Source organism: Cottoperca gobio, unplaced genomic scaffold (genome assembly GCF_900634415.1).
Source record: "Cottoperca gobio unplaced genomic scaffold, fCotGob3.1 fCotGob3_254arrow_ctg1, whole genome shotgun sequence".
NCBI lineage: Eukaryota > Metazoa > Chordata > Actinopteri > Perciformes > Bovichtidae > Cottoperca > Cottoperca gobio.
The window spans coordinates 217,569-235,749 of NW_021166876.1; the positions used below are offsets into that span (position 1 = coordinate 217,569).

At 41.7% G+C, this 18,181-nt stretch overlaps 1 protein-coding gene across 1 annotated transcript in view; it reads right to left on the reverse strand.

Moving 5' to 3' along the window:
* The window catches only part of LOC115005110 (T-lymphoma invasion and metastasis-inducing protein 2-like), a 39,466-nt gene extending 25,451 nt beyond the window's left edge, over window positions 1-14,015 (reverse strand). Inside the window, exons 1-4 of the mRNA XM_029426916.1 lie at window positions 13,966-14,015; window positions 10,894-12,063; window positions 9,204-9,690; window positions 8,173-8,348 (exon numbers count right to left, since the gene is read on the reverse strand). Of these exons, the coding sequence (XP_029282776.1) occupies window positions 8,173-8,348; window positions 9,204-9,690; window positions 10,894-12,057 (1,827 nt within the window). The 5' untranslated portion in view covers window positions 12,058-12,063; window positions 13,966-14,015. The remainder of the gene's footprint in view (window positions 1-8,172; window positions 8,349-9,203; window positions 9,691-10,893; window positions 12,064-13,965) is intronic.
* Between the last annotated feature and the right edge of the window lie 4,166 nt (window positions 14,016-18,181).

Consider the following 18,181-nt stretch of genomic DNA (forward strand, 5'->3'; position numbering starts at 1 on the left):
AATGTGTGTGTTACATGTTCCTGTTACATTAATGTGTGTGTTACATGTTCCTGTTACATTAATGTGTGTGTTACATGTTCCTGCTACATTAATGTGTGTGTTACATGTTCCTGTTACATTAATGTGTGTGTTACATGTTCCTGCTACATTAATGTGTGTGTTACATGTTCCTGTTACATTAATGTGTGTGTTACATGTTCCTGCTACATTAATGTGTGTGTTACATGTTCCTGTTACATTAATGTGTGTGTTACATGTTCCTGTTACATTAATGTGTGTGTTACATGTTCCTGTTACATTAATGTGTGTGTTACATGTTCATGTTACATGTTCCTGTTACATTAATGTGTGTGTTACATGTTCCTATTACATTAATGTGTGTGTTACATGTTCCTGTTACATTAATGTGTGTGTTACATGTTCCTGCTGCATTAATGTGTGTGTTACATGTTCCTGTTACATTAATGTGTGTGTTACATGTTCCTGTTACATTAATGTGTGTGTTACATTAATGTGTGTGTTACATGTTCCTGTTACATTAATGTGTGCGTTACATGTTCCTGCTGCATTAATGTGTGTGTTACATTAATGTGTGTTACATGTTCCTGTTACATTAATGTGTGTGTTACATTAATGTGTGTGTTACATGTTCCTGTTACATTAATGTGTGTGTTACATTAATGTGTGTGTTACATGTTCCTGCTGCATTAATGTGTGTGTTACATGTTCCTGTTACATTAATGTGTGTGTTACATTAATGTGTGTGTTACATGTTCCTGCTGCATTAATGTGTGTGTTACATGTTCCTGTTACATTAATGTGTGTGTTACATTAATGTGTGTGTTACATGTTCCTGTTACATTAATGTGTGTGTTACATTAATGTGTGTGTTACATGTTCCTGTTACATTAATGTTCCTGCTGCATTAATGTGTGTGTTACATGTTCCTGCTGCATTAATGTGTGTGTTACATGTTCCTGTTACATTAATGTGTGTGTTACATGTTCCTGTTACATTAATGTTCCTGCTGCATTAATGTGTGTGTTACATGTTCCTGCTGCATTAATGTGTGTGTTACATGTTCCTGTTACATTAATGTGTGTGTTACATGTTCCTGTTACATTAATGTGTGTGTTACATGTTCCTGCTACATTAATGTGTGTGTTACATGTTCCTGTTACATTAATGTGTGTGTTACATGTTCCTGCTACATTAATGTGTGTGTTACATGTTCCTGTTACATTAATGTGTGTGTTACATGTTCCTGCTACATTAATGTGTGTGTTACATGTTCCTGTTACATTAATGTGTGTGTTACATGTTCCTGTTACATTAATGTGTGTGTTACATGTTCCTGCTACATTAATGTGTGTGTTACATGTTCCTGCTACATTAATGTGTGTGTTACATGTTCCTGTTACATTAATGTGTGTGTTACATGTTCCTGCTACATTAATGTGTGTGTTACATGTTCCTGTTACATTAATGTGTGTGTTACATGTTCCTGCTACATTAATGTGTGTGTTACATGTTCCTGCTACATTAATGTGTGTGTTACATGTTCCTGTTACATTAATGTGTGTGTTACATGTTCCTGCTACATTAATGTGTGTGTTACATGTTCCTGTTACATTAATGTGTGTGTGTTACATGTTCCTGCTACATTAATGTGTGTGTTACATGTTCCTGCTACATTAATGTGTGTGTTACATGTTCCTGTTACATTAATGTGTGTGTTACATGTTCCTGCTGCATTAATGTGTGTGTACATGTTCTTGTTGCATTAATGTGTGTGTTACATGTTCCTGCTACATTAATGTGTGTGTTACATGTTCCTGCTGCATTAATGTGTGTGTTACATGTTCCTGTTACATTAATGTGTGTGTTACATGTTCCTGTTACATTAATGTGTGTGTTACATGTTCCTGTTACATTAATGTGTGTGTTACATGTTCCTGTTACATTAATGTGTGTTACATGTTCCTGTTACATTAATGTGTGTGTTACATGTTCCTGCTGCATTAATGTGTGTGTTACATGTTCCTGTTACATTAATGTGTGTGTTACATGTTCCTGTTACATTAATGTGTGTGTTACATGTTCCTGTTACATTAATGTGTGTGTTACATGTTCCTGTTACATTAATGTGTGTGTTACATGTTCCTGCTGCATTAATGTGTGTGTTACATGTTCCTGTTACATTAACGTGTGTGTTACATGTTCCTGTTACATTAATGTGTGTGTTACATGTTCCTGTTACATTAATGTGTGTTACATGTTCCTGTTACATTAATGTGTGTGTTACATGTTCCTGTTACATTAATGTGTGTGTTACATGTTCCTGCTGCATTAACGTGTGTGTTACATGTTCCTGTACATTAATGTGTGTGTTACATGTTCCTGTTACATTAATGTGTGTGTTACATGTTCCTGCTGCATTAATGTGTGTGTTACATGTTCCTGTTACATTAATGTGTGTGTTACATGTTCCTGTTACATTAATGTGTGTGTTACATGTTCCTGTTACATTAATGTGTGTGTTACATGTTCCTGCTGCATTAATGTGTGTGTTACATGTTCCTGTTACATTAATGTGTGTGTTACATGTTCCTGCTACATTAATGTGTGTGTTACATGTTCCTGTTACATTAATGTGTGTGTTACATGTTCCTGCTACATTAATGTGTGGTTTACATGTTCCTGTTACATTAATGTGTGTGTTACATGTTCCTGTTACATTAATGTGTGTGTTACATGTTCCTGTTACATTAATGTGTTGTGTTACATGTACTACATTAATGTGTTGTGTTACATGTTCCTGTTACATAATGTGTGGTTACATGTTCCTAGTACATTAATGTGTGTGTACATGTTCCTGTTACATTAATGTGTGTGTTACATGTTCCTGTTCATTAGTGTGTGTACATGTTCCTGCTGCATTAATGTGTGTGTTACATGTTCCTGTTACATTACTGTGTGTGTTACATGTTCCTGTTACATTAATGTGTGTGTTACATTAATGTGTGTGTTACATGTTCCTGTTACATTAATGTGTGTGCGTTACATGTTCCTGCTGCACTTATGTGTGTGTTACATTAATGTGTGTTACATGTTCCTGTTACATTAATGTGTGTGTTACATTAATGTGTGTGTTACATGTTCCTGTTACATTAATGTGTGTGTTACATTAATGTGTGGTTACATGTTCCTGCTGCATTTAATGTGTTGTGGTTACATGTTCCTGTTACATTAATGTGTGTGTTACATTAATGTGTGTGTTACATGTTCCTGCTGCATTAATGTGTGTGTTACATGTTCCTGTTACATTAATGTGTGTGTTACATTAATGTGTGTGTTACATGTTCCCTGTTACATTAATGTGTGTGTTACATTAATGTGTGTGTTACATGTTCCTGTTACATTAATGTTCCTGCTGCATTAATTGTGTGTGTTACATGTTCCTGCTGCATTAATGTGTGTGTTACATGTTCTGTTACATTAATGTGTGTGTTACATGTTCCTGTTACATTAATGTTCCTGCTGCTTAATGTGTGTGTTACATGTTCCTGCTGCATTAATGTGTGTGTTACATGTTCCTGTTCATTAATGTGTGTGTTACATGTTCCTGTTTACATTAATGTGTGTGTTACATGTCTGCTACATTTAAATGTGTGTTCATGCTTACATTAATGTGTGTGTTAACATGTTCCTTGTTACATAATGTGGTGTTTACATGTTTCCTGCCTACATTAATGTGCTGTGTTACATGTTCCTGTTACATTAATGTGTGTGTTACATGTTCTGCTACATTAATGGTGTGCTGTTACATGTTCCTGTTACATTAATGTGTGTGTTACATGTCCTGCTACATTAATGTGTGTGTTACATGTTCCTGACGCTACATTACCTTAGTGTGTTACATGTTCCTGTACATTAATGTGTGTTTACATGTTCCGGTTACATTAATGTGTGTGTTACCATGTTCCTGCTACATTAATGTGTGTGTTACATGTTCCTGTTACATTAATGTGTGTGTTACATGTTCCCGCTACATTAATGTGTGTGTTACATGTTCCTGCTACATTATTGTGTGTGTTACATGTTCCTGTACATTAATGTGTGTGTTACATGTTCCTGCTACATTAATGTGTGTGTTACATGTTCCTGTTACATTAATGTGTGTGTGTTACATGTTCCTGCTACATTAATGTGTGTGTTACATGTTCCTGCTACATTAATGTGTGTGTTACATGTTCCTGTTACATTAATGTTGTGTGTTCCTGTTACATTAATGTGTGTTACATGTTCCTGTTACATTAATGTGTGTGTTACATGTTCCTGCTTACATTAATGTGTGTGTTACATGTTCCTGCTACATTAATGTGTGTGTTACATGTTCCTGTTACATTAATGTGTGTGTTACATGTTCCTGTTACATTAATGTGTGTGTTACATGTTCCTGTTACATTAATGTGTGTGTTACATGTTCCTGTACATTAATGTGTGTGTTACATGTTCCTGTTACATTAATGTGTGTGTTACATGTTCCTGTTACATTAATGTGTGTGTTACATGTTCCTGTTACATTAATGTGTGTGTTACATGTTCCTGTTACATTAATGTGTGTGTTACATGTTCCTGTTACATTAATGTGTGTGTTACATGTTCCTGTTACATTAATGTGTGTGTTACATGTTCCTGTTACATTAATGTGTGTGTTACATGTTCCTGTTACATTAATGTGTGTGTTACATGTTCCTGTTACATTAATGTGTGTGTTACATGTTCCTGTTACATTAATGTGTGTGTTACTGTTCCCCTTGTTACATTAATGTGTGTGTTACATGTTCCTGCTGCATTAATGTGTGTGTACATGTTCCTGTTACATTACTGGTGTGTTACAATGTTCCTGTTACATTAATGTGTGTGTTAGCTGTTCCTGTTACATTAATGTGTGTTACATTTCCTGTTACATTAAGTGTGTGTTACATGTTCCTGTTACATTAATGTGTGTGTGTTACATGTTCCTGCTGCATTAACGTGTGTGTTACATGTTCCTGTTACATTAATGTGTGTGTTACATGTTCCTGCTTACATTAATGTGTGTGTTACATGTTCCTGCCTGCATTAATGTGTGTGTTACATGTTCCTGTTACATTAATGTGTGTGTACATGTTCCTGTTACATTAATGTGTGTGTTACATGTTCCTGTTACATTAATGTGTGTGTTACATGTTCCTGCTGCATTAATGTGTGTGTTACATGTTCCTGTTACATTAATGTGTGTGTTACATGTTCCTGTTACATTAATGTGTGTGTTACATGTTCCTGTTACATTAATGTGTGTGTTACATGTTCCTGCTGCATTAATGTGTGTGTTACATGTTCCTGCTGCATTAATGTGTGTGTTACATGTTCCTGTTACATTAATGTGTGTGTTACATGTTCATGTTACATTAATGTGTGTGTTACATGTTCCTGTTACATTAATGTGTGTGTTACATGTTCCTGTTACATTAATGTGTGTGTTACATGTTCCTGTTACATTAATGTGTGTGTTACATGTTCATGTTACATTAATGTGTGTGTTACATGTTCCTGTTACATTAATGTGTGTGTTACATGTTCCTGTTACATTAATGTGTGTGTTACATGTTCATGTTACATTAATGTGTGTGTTACATGTTCATGTTACATTAATGTGTGTGTTACATGTTCCTGTTACATGTTCAGTTTTGTGACGATGCATTTTCCAAGAGGCTTTTTAAAGACTTTATTTATCTGAAGGAGGAGAATTTTCTTATGAAGGAAACTTCATCTGGAGAAACATGCAGCTTACCCTAACATGCAGCTAACCCTAACATGCAGCTAACCCTAACATGGAGCTAACCCTAACATGCAGCTAACCCTAACATGCAGCGTACCCTAACATGCAGCGTACCCTAACATGCAGCTAACCCTAACATGGAGCTAACCCTAACATGGAGCTAACCCTAACATGGAGCTAACCCTAACATGCAGTTAACCCTAACATGGAGCTTACCCTAACATGCAGCTAACCCTAACATGCAGCTAACCCTAACATGCAGCTAACCCTAACATGCAGCTAACCCTAACATGGAGCTAACCCTAACATGCAGCTAACCCTAACATGCAGCTTACCCTAACATGGAGCTAACCCTAACATGCAGCTAACCCTAACATGCAGCTTACCCTAACATGCAGCTAACCCTAACATGGAGCTAACCCTAACATGGAGCTAACCCTAACATGCAGCTTACTCTAACATGCAGCTAACCCTAACATGGAGCTTACCCTAACATGCAGCTAACCCTAACATGGAGCTAACCCTAACATGGAGCTAACCCTAACATGCAGCTAACCCTAACATGCAGCTAACCCTAACATGCAGCTTACCCTAACATGCAGCTTACCCTAACATGCAGCTAACCCTAACATGCAGCTAACCCTAACATGCAGCTAACCCTAACATGGAGCTTACCCTAACATGCAGCTAACCCTAACATGCAGCTAACCTTAACATGGAGCTAACCCTAACATGGAGCTAACCCTAACATGCAGCTAACCCTAACATGGAGCTAACCCTAACATGCAGCTAACCCTAACATGCAGCTAACCCTAACATGGAGCTAACCCTAACATGCAGCTTACCCTAACATGGAGCTATCCCTAACATGCAGCTTACCCTAACATGGAGCTAACCCTAACATGCAGCTTACCCTAACATGCAGCTAACCCTAACATGGAGCTAACCCTAACATGCAGCTAACCCTAACATGCAGCTAACCCTAACATGGAACTAACCCTAACATGGAGCTAACCCTAACATGCAGCTAACCCTAACATGGAGCTAACCCTAACATGCAGCTAACCCTAACATGCAGCTAACCCTAACATGGAGCTAACCCTTTAGGGTTTTGGGTGCAATAAACACAAAACTAACTTTAACTTTGTCTCCTCTGCAGGACGACGATCCACTTTAGTGTAACGGAGGTGCAACTCTAGCAGCAGCTGAGTCATCACTAAATGTTCTCCAGCTCTCTGCATGTCTGTGGTGACGCTGGTGGTTCAGCGCTGCAGAGACAGAAACCACAGCCCGCCACAAACACTACGACCCATTCATTCACACTGAAATAAGAGCGGGGGCCGGGAGGGTCAGAGAGGCAGCCAGCAATCAGGACCAAACTGAGAGGACGCACATTTAGAAAGAATGATATGAGAACTCCCCAGAAAGAAACACGTTAAAAACACCACAGATGTATTTACAGAAACAAGAGTCAAGTTGGATTCTGCTCGTTTGTGTGTCACGAAGGTTTCTGATTTCACAACTTCCTCACCGGGCTCTTCTCTTATTTGTTTTCATAAAAGAATATAAATAGACCTGCTACTCATCACAAACTTCTCATGGCAGCGTTTGAATGGAAACCATGGGAATTTCAAAATAAAGGAAAGATGACGATATGTTTCGATGTTTTCACTTTGCACGATTCATACATTTATTTTATTTGTGGATTATCAGAAAATAAATAAAAGTATGCAGAGGACGATGTGTTAAAGTGAAAACTTATTTCCAACAAGTTAGAAGACAGGACATCTAAAAACACGTCGCCACAGTTTAAGAAAATGACAAAGTAACTCAAAGCAGCTCAACATATAAATGTGTTACCTTCTGTGAATATGAGCGGGGGGGGGGGGGGCATCTTCTCTTTCATCAGGGGACTTTAGAAGCCCAAACTTTCTTCTCTTCAGACCAATTCTATGACATATTGCATGTTTTTCTTTTTGACTTTTAAATGTGACTGTTTTAAGGTAAGACATAAAGCAATAATAATGAAATAGATGTTCTGAAACACTTTACAGAAACTTAGTTTGAAAAGTTAAATGTGCTTTTGTGGCAATAAAAAATAAAGTTATGGAAATCATATCGGTTAGTTATATTATACATATTCACCTGAAACACTTTATATTTATTACTTTATCGGTCGACACACCTGTCGTGTACATGATGTCAAGGACAGGTGGTGCGTTCAAGGACTGTCCAACACCTGGGAGTTTTACACCCATGTTTACTAAAACAGCTACATTTTCACCTTCCTGCTCACATGACGAATGTAAATAGATAAACATGAAAGAAGTTCTTGGTCGCCTCACCTGGAACAGGTAGACGTCTCCGTGTGAGTTGCTCAGACAGAAGACGTGTTCCTTCTTGGGATGTTCGGGGACGGCCTGCACGATGCTGTCGTCGGCCAGCAGAGCGTAGCGAGGAGAAAGCTCCTGCTCAGCGCTCACGCTTTTCCCGTAAGTCTCATAAAACAGCAGAGAGCAACCTGAGGGGACAGAATAACAAACTTGATTGTTTGTTCCACTTCCTGTTTGTCCCTTAACTTCTTGTCGCTGTTTGGCATCTCAAAGAAGCTTTTATTTTTCTGTAGCATATATATATATATATATATATATATATATATATATATATTTCTCATTAAAGTACATATGAGAACAGTTAACGTTAGCAGCCGGTGGGAAGCTAACGTTAGCTGTTAGCAGCCGGTGGGAAGCTAACGTTAGCTGTTAGCAGCCGGTGGGAAGCTAACGTTAGCAGCCGGTGGGAAGCTAACGTTAGTTGTTAGCAGCCGGTGGGAAGCTAACGTTAGCTGTTAGCAGCCGGTGGAAAGCTAACGTTAGCTGTTAGCAGCCGGTGGAAAGCTAACGTTAGCTGTTAGCAGCCGGTGGAAAGCTAACGTTAGCTGTTAGCAGCCGGTGGGATAAAATGTAGTTTCGATGAGAATAAATAAATCCAGTTGTTTGAAGTGGATGTTTTTTAACAGATATTAGAGAGAATTATATATTATAATGCCAATATACATATAATTAGACAATAATTTATCTGGTACTGAACTGCGTATCGACATTGGTCTTGGAATAGATGTTTGGTGTCGTGACCTCTAACAGCAGAACCTGGGAGGGTTTTGTGTTGTTAATTGATTTCCAACAACACAAATAAATACATTTAATAAAGCAAGTATATTTGTCCATGTTGTAAAAGTGGTAAAAGTACTAAAATATAAAAACTTGAAAAATAAGTCATTAATTTGCGATTAAATATGTACAATCACACGGTTAAATATTATAATTGACGGCCGTATTACTTATATCATATTCATATAAATATTTGAGGGACGGACCTTTGAGTGTGACCCAGTAGTGTCTCCACTTGCGGCGAGCCACCAGCTCCAGCTTCCTGTCCTTGCTGACTGTGATGAGAGCTTTGAAGGAGAGCCATCCGGCCCGTCGCACCGCGCCCTGCTCCTTGTCAAACAGGACGTCCAGCTGCTCGCCTCCCCCCCCCTCCTCTTCCCCATCTCCATCCTCCTCCTCCTCCTCCTCTTCATCCTCCTCTTCCTCCTCTTCCTCCTCCGACGGCTCGGTGCGGTCCGCCACGCTGCTGCAGCCCGTCTCCAACTCCTGCATGAAGTTCTCGTAGACGTTCTGCCGCTGGACATCGCCGCTCTGGTTCTGGTTCAGGCTCCTGGAAGAGCCACAGTGGACCGCTGGGAACTGGTTCTGGTTCTGAGTTTGCAGAGGGTTGGAGGACCACAGTGTGCCGCAGCCAACACGCCACGAGTCCGACCCGTCGATGAAAACTTCACTGGTGTCGCTGCCGTACGGCTCCTGAGGAGGAACCAGAATCAGAATGAATATTATTAATAAGGCGGACAGTCTTCAGGGACATCAACTCATCACCTTTCAGCTGTGTTCTGTCTTCCCGCTCACGCTGAACAGCAACAGTCAACGATTGCATTGAAAAAAGGAACATTGAATATAAAATGTTTGTCGAACTTACGTTTACATTTTTGTTGAGCTTATATAGTATAATTAATAATTATAATTATTGTAATAATAGAACTCCAAAGTACCCCAAAAGTACCAAATGTGGATTAATCCGCCGCTGAAAGTAGACCCAAACAAATGCACCATTTCCGTTTGATAAGAACTTCAGTGAACATGAAATATGAAACTATACGTTTTTAAAGATTTACGTCTTTAACAGGAACCAATAAATATAATTTTGCCAGATTTATACGACTTGTTTTTCTGCTGTAGTTTGTTATGAAACGTTTATGAGTTACTTTTAACAAGCAGAACTTTCCTCATTACAGATAAATGAGTTATTAAGTTGTGTTGCTTTAATGCTGCACTTTGTGGGTTTGGGAGAAGAAACTAGAATAAAAACTGTTATTATGTAAAACAATGAGGATATTACTGAAGTCTTATCAAGAGATTCATGGTTGTACCACAGGTCGTATTAGTGAAGCGTTAATATTAGATGATTAAAGATGTTTTAAACAGCGTTTTAATGGTAATATCTGCATTATTTAAACATATACTATTAATAATAACAGTATTATGTACTACGACCATATTCTCCATGGGGAATCATTTTACTCCTAAATTAAAATGTATAGAAAAAAATAATAAAAACTATTTTAAAAATGAAAATAAATTAAATGTAATAATAATTTTAAAAAATATATGAAAAAAAGGGTATTAAATATACAAATATAAAATTTAAACTCATAGAAAATGAAAGCAAGAACGTGTGTAAGGAAATTGGTGAATTAACTGACATTATTTTGCTACATGAATATGGAAGATTAAAGATGCCGAAACAAAAATAATCAAACAAAGAAATAAAGTGAAATTGAATTCACACTGTATTTGTTTAATGCAATCATTTACTTTATCATAATTAAATGAAACATGTTAAATTACAAACATTTAGCCTTCGTATATATTTGTTGAAAACATTTCATCCACCCACGCAGAACCACTTCCTCTCACGAGATGTTTTAAATGAATGTTGTTGTGACTCACCTGGATCCTCCTCTTCTTCCTGCTCAGACTTCCTGTCCAGTCGCTGAGTCGTCGAATTCGGCTCTTCAGGAAGTCTTTGCGGCTGTTCCCGGAGGAGGTGGAGGGGGGGGCTGCGGCCTCGGCCCTGCGACAGGGAAGCGTCATGGAGGAGTAACGCTGCTCCACACCTCCTCCTGACCCCTCCTCCTCCTGGATGACATCATCCAGCATCAGCGCCGAGGACGAGGAGGAGGCGGTCCTCCGCTGCAGGGAGGCGTCCGGTGTGGTGAGGAAGGCGGGCAGCGCGTTGTGGTAAACGCTGTCCAGGGAGGTGGAGGAAGGTGAAGCCAGGCTGAAGTCTCTCATGTCGGCCTGCAGGATCAGCGAGTCTCCGATGCCGCTGTCTTCCGTTCGCCCGGAGGAGCAGGTGTTGTAACCGGCGGCGGCGGTGAACTTGACGGTCTGCGCGGCGGGGAAGAGGAGGTTGGAGTTAAATCCCGGTGAGATATCCACCTGCGCTGAGAAGACGGTGTTGTAGCCGCTGCTGTCGGTGGCCGTCTCCTCTGTGCGGGAGGAAGAGTAGGTGGTGTACCCACTGCTGTTAGCTACACTCGGCCCGCAGACAAACACGTTGTCCACCAGCTCACCGCCGGCCCCCCACGGCGAGTCGTACCAGGAGCCGTCGGAGCTGAGCGAGCTGCCTTTACTTGTGCGGAGGGAGGGTTCTGCAACTGGGGGGGCAGCGGTGGTGGTGAGCCCCTGGGGCTCCATGGGGACTCCCCTGGTGTTGGTGAACTCCACCCTCATGCTGCCATCTTTGCTGAGCAGCACCTTGGGGCTGCCACCACCGCCACCGCTCTCCAGGGACGTCCGCTCACCACACCCGCCGTTACTCCCCCCTCCGTTATCCAAGTAACCGAACTGGTTCCCTCTGATAAACCTCTGAGGAGAGCCGGCTCCCAGTTTGGAGCCTCCTCTGGTTGCGTGTTCATAATGCCAGGAGGTGTACGGCGGGCCGGCGGCATGCTGGTTCATATACGTCCTCCCCCGGCTCCTGCTGCCTCCCTGACTGCTCCTCCACCAGCTGCGAGCCGACGGCACCTCCTCCCTTCTAGAGGAGAACCTGAGCGAGGAGGACGACTTTGCCGGAGGGACGAAGCCGCTCTGACTGTCCGTGTTTCCCATCGCAACCTGGAGGAGCATCAAGGAGGAAAATAAATGACCACAAATATGCCTTAAAATACACACAAAGCTTGCATCACGTATCACGACAGTTCCTCCCACCAGGGCCGGATTTACCTGCTCGGTGGATTTAAATACCAGAAAAAGTTTTGCTGCCTTCAAAGTGGGTCCATGTCCATGAGAAGAGTCCATATGAGCGGCCCGCTGATGTTTTCATGAGCATAATAACCTAATATATTGTCATTTTAGTCGTAGAGAGATTTGTTTTGTCACGTTAGTCACAGGAAAATGTTGATATTCCCAACGACCTCTTCCTTTTCCTTTGTCAGTATGCCTTTGCATTTCCTGTGTTACGTTACCCACTCGCTAGTTTGCTAAATCGTTAGCCTCGGTGGTTTCTAAACGCTAACGTTAATATTTCCGTTGCCTAGCAGCGGCGTTCTCACGACATGAACACCAACACAGCTACACAATACATCGTACGTCACATGCAGTACGAGACAAATACCAGGATGTCCTGAACTAGCATGCTTTTCTATTCTGGCCCACAATCCTTTGCAGCAGCAGATATGAGCAAGAGGCTCATCAAGTACAAGCAGTTTGTCCCCAGTGTGTGTATACTGTGCGTACTTTGTAAAGGCAGCTGTAGAGCGTATTAAAAGTAAAACGTATGTGAGTTGGAACCCCCACATATCCTACTTCCTCGTCAAAACCTGGCGCCTACATTACCCACAATGCAACTCGACTACCTCGATGGTACAATTTGAGTAAAATCTATTTTCTTGTGCTCGGAGTTTAGGATTCTGAGTCCAATCCAATAATCAACTGATCGTTTCTGCACAAGACAACCAGCTTCAGTAATAATGAAGACGAGTCCAAGTCAGAAACAGCCAAGAGATCGAGACGAGTCCAAGTCGATGTCGAAAAAACTCATTGAAACGTGAGTCAAAACAGCCAAGAGACAAAGCCACGTCCGAGGAGAAACGTCCACGACTCAAAGACACTTTCAAGGCAAAACTTGAGTCAAAGACGAGACAAGTTTGTGAGAAGACACAAGTCAAACGCCCCTGAAGACAAACACATCTCTGAGTTGAGTCAAAAAACTCCAAGACAGACAATTCAGAGAAAAAAACGTCCATTAGAAGAGACAAGTCCAGGTCAACCTGCTGGACAGACACAAGTTTGAGTCAAAGACAAGTCTCGTTAGAGACGAGTCACAGTCGAAATGGACTCAAAACACCAACAAGAGAATTTAAAACATGTGCAACACTGAGACAACTACATTGTGCTCGTCTTGTTTTTAATACATCAGATTCAAGTTTTCAGAATTGTGTGCATAGTTACAGTTTTAGCTTTTATAAAGTGGAGGAAAACTATTTTACAGGAACGTCGCCACAGTTTGTAAAAGTGTAAATATATAAATACAGCAACACTTTGGTCAGAGGCCATGAAGCAGCATCGTGTTGCTTCTCTTCGTCATAAAAGACATTTATTTAAAATCAACATTTTTGAGATTTGTGACTTAAAAACAGTGAAACTTGTAAAAGGAAAGTTACACATTTGTGTCTTTTCTTTGTCGTATTTAATGATACTTGTTACTGTAAAGTGCTGACTGCAGCATTACAACGTGTTTTTATTAAGTAATAAGTATTATTATTATTATTATTATTATTATTATTATTATTATTATCATCGGATCAAACATCTCATTCATTGTGTGGAGCAGTCGTCTCTCCGACACGCTGGAGGTGTCTACATGGAACGTGTTGCAGCTTTTACCTTTTTCTGAATACTTTTCTTTTTTTACAACAAACAGATTAAAAAAAATCCAGAAAACTAAAAGAAACAGAAACATGGAAATATAGAAAGCAGTGAAGTTAGTGAAAGTAAATAAAGTATGCAGAGTTTTACCGGTTTGTGTTTCTGTCCTCAGAAACTGAGCAGCTCCTTCATGCTCCTCCGTCGCTCTACTGCTGCAGCTCTGTCGCCTCCAGCTGCCCCCCCCCCCTCTCTCTCTCCCCCCCCTCTCTCAATGTCGCTCGCCCCTCTCCTCACTCCGGCTCATCTGTTGGGGGAGAACAGAGGGAGGGAGGGGCTACATGAGCCTCAGCACACAGACTTTGCTTCTGTATACCCCCCCCCCCCCGCCTCTCTTCCATGACGTCTCTGCTCTTAAACCAGACTTCACTCTGTCTTCTGTTTATTTTGGTTTTCTGGAATGTGGAGTAATGTTCTGCTCTTAGTGTTTCCTGCAGCTCATCACAGGTTTCTGTTCGATACGGAGACGACAGAGCTTTCATGATCCATTCACACGTTACAATTCAGAAGATAAAATCAGCTTCTACCCCCGTCGGGCTGCTTCACCACCACACCTAATGCAATAACCATCTTCACACACATACACACTCTCGATGTATTCCCCGTATGATTGCTTGTGTTGTCTGTCCTACTGCCGTGTTTTTAATGTTCTGTATGTCTTTGTATGTTCTGCACTCTGAGTCTCGTTGTACTTTTTGTATAATGACAATAAAAGACTTTAACGTTAACTTAACTTAAAAAGTTTTTGTTCCAGCAACGGAACAAAAAAGTCCAAAGATTTTCACATTAAAACGATCTTAACGGAGAAAAGAAGCAAATCCGTCACATTAGAGAAGCCAGAAACAACAATAACAATAATCACAAGACAACCAGCTTCAGCAATACTGAGGACGGAGACGAGTCCAAGTCAAACGTGAGTCCAAACAGCCAAGAGACAAAACCACGTCCACGACTCAAAGACACTTTCAAGGCAAAACTTGAGTCAAAGACGAGACAAGTTTGTGATGAGACACAAGTCAAACGCCCCTGAAGACAAACACATCTCTGAAACTCAACACGCAACATTAGAAGAGAGGAGTCCAAATGGACTCAAAGCAGAGACAATTTAAAACATGTGCAACACTGAGACCAATCTTTTCACTTGAGTGGCAAAATATATTTGAAATCTTCTGCAGCTCTGAGGCTCACTTCCTGAGAGGTCAAAGGTCACGGTGGACTTGAGCTTGTGTGCAAACAGCGAGCCGAGCGACGCCCATCCTGTCCCAGAGAGGTCAGCGCTGAGGGGGGGTTGGTGAAGGTCAATGCACTGCTGACCTTTGACCTCTCTCATTGAAACAAGAGGAAAGCCTCGACAGCTGGGACGCAGAGAAGAGACGGATCCGAGGGAAGAGGAGCCACAAGTGTTCATACTGGACCTTCAACAACACAGCTGAAGAACTTCACTTCCTTAATAAACATCATGATGGTTGTTAGACGAGTCTGCACCGCATCAATCTGCCGAGTGTGAGTGAAACCTGAGGTTGTGTTTCACAGCATCAGTAAAGGTTTCAGTGTGTGCATTGACTCCCCCCTCCCCCTCTGTCCTTGTCCTCCCCCCTCCCCCGTTTTGTGTCTTGCCGCTCTGACGGAGAAGGTCTGCCGTCCACTTTTGTCTCCTTGTCCCATCGGCCATCTGCCAGCTTGCAGGACGCCTCGCCACGGGCGACCCCTTCCATTCTTCCCCAACAAAGACCTGTCCCCCCCCTTCTCCCCCAGGCAGCCGTGAGGCCGACATATTGGAGGAATTCATCAGATTTATAATGAAAAGAATCTGATTAATGTGCAGATTGAGTTTGAGCGGAGGAATGCCACCTGTTCTCTAAAGTGCGTTTATCCTCTCTCTCACACACACACACACACACACACACACACACACACACACACACACACACACAGACACACACAGACACACACACAGACACACACAGACCTTTTATTCATGACGAAAATGAGAAAAACTAAATAAGAAACGTATTTTTAAGTTTTCTTTAAGGAATCAAAATGAACTGGTACGCGTCAGAGAGATGAAGACGCTGAACCTCCCAACATTGCTGAACACCAGAATAACAAAGTCACAGAAAAGATCATCAAGACGTTATGATCTATGAAATAACACACCATGAATATACAAAGTATTTAATATCAGCTTGTAGTGTGATGGATGAAGAATAATAATAACAATCTGTGCGTCTCGGTGAGACAGGAAACAGGAAGTCCAGAACAGGATGCAGAAACAGCTCCTGCAGCAGATACACAAACACCTTCATGTTTCTTGACACGATGAAGACACGCAGTACAAGATGTAAATCCTTCTTTACGTTTCATTTTTACGTTTTTAAGATTTCATGAAACTTGTATAAATCTTTGGAAGATAACGAGAAGAAATATGAAACTTAAAGTCCAAACTAAGAGCCGATGAAACAGTCTTACTCTGCAGATGTTTGTGCCGTCACAGGAAACTGAAGCATCTTCAACTGATCCCAGAGCTGCAACTAAACAGATGTTATTTTAATTCTCATCCGAAGAATCACTTTAAGTGTTTACAGCGACGAGAGTCTCGTTTAGTCTAAAGTCTAAAATCATTAATCAGCAAATCCTCTGGTTTGTTCTGATGCATTAGTTGTGCAGATGAGGGGGGGCGGGTTGTGTTGTTGTTTTGCAGGGAGATGCCAAGGAGCAAAATGAGCGCTCCCCCCTCCCCCAAGGGAAAACACAAAGCAGCTTCGATAAGCATGGGGGGGGGGGCAGCAGCCACTTTCCCCCCATCAGAGGAAGTGTGCCGGGGGGGGGGCGCGGCAGATTTGGGTGGGGGTCTGTTTCCTGTCCCGGCTGACTGGGGTCCTTGTCCTGGCCCCGCTGGCAGACGGGCGGGGCCCCTCCCAGACTCGGGTGGGGTCGCTGCAGCTGCTTCCTCCTCTGGAGAAACTGAAGAACACTGCAGAGCATTTACACTTCACAGTGACGGGCAGCAGGTAGTATTCATCACGACTTCATCTCGACTTCATCTCGACTTCATCACCGACTTCATCACCGACTTCATCACGACTTCATCACGACTTCATCACGACTTCATCTCGACTTCATCACGACTCCATCTCGACTTCATCTCGACTTCATCTCGACTTCATCACCGACTTCATCACCGACTTCATCACGACTCCATCACGACTCCATCTCAACTTCATCTCGACTTCATCACCGACTTCATCACCGACTTCATCACCGACTTCATCACGACTCCATCACGACTCCATCTCGACTTCATCTCGACTTCATCACGACTTCATCACGACTTCATCACGGACTTCATCTCGACTTCATCACCGACTTCATCACAACTTCATCTCGACTTCATCACGACTTCATCACGACTCCATCACGACTCCATCTCGACTTCATCACTACTTCATCTCCGACTTCATCACCGACTTCATCACGACTTCATCACGGACTTCATCTCGACTTCATCACCGACTTCATCACAACTTCATCTCGACTTCATCACGACTTCATCACGACTCCATCACGACTCCATCTCGACTCCATCACTACTTCATCTCCGACTTCATCACCGACTTCATCACCGACTTCATCTCGACTTCATCACGACTCCATCACGACTCTATCTCGACTTCATCACTACTTCATCTCCGACTTCATCACCGACTTCATCACAACTTCATCTCGACTTCATCACGACTCCATCACGACTCCATCTCGACTCCATCACTACTTCATCTCGACTTCATCACTACTTCATCTCAACTTCATCACTACTTCATCTCCGACTTCATCACCGACTTCATCTCGACTTCATCACGACTCCATCTCGACTTCATCACTACTTCATCTCCGACTTCATCACCGACTTCATCACCGACTTCATCACGACTCCATCTCGACTTCATCACTACTTCATCTCCGACTCCATCACGACTCTATCTCGACTTCATCACTACTTCATCTCCGACTTCATCACCGACTTCATCACCGACTTCATCACAACTCCATCTCGACTCCATCACGACTCCATCACAACTCCATCTCGACTCCATCACGACTCCATCACGACTCCATCTCGACTCCATCACGACTTCATCACGACTTCATCACGACTTCATCACCGACTTCATCACGACTTCATCTCCGACTTCATCTCCGACTTCATCACTACTTCATCACTACTTCATCACGACTTCATCTCCGACTTCATCACGACTTCATCTCCGACTTCATCACGACTCCATCACGACTCCATCTCGACTCCATC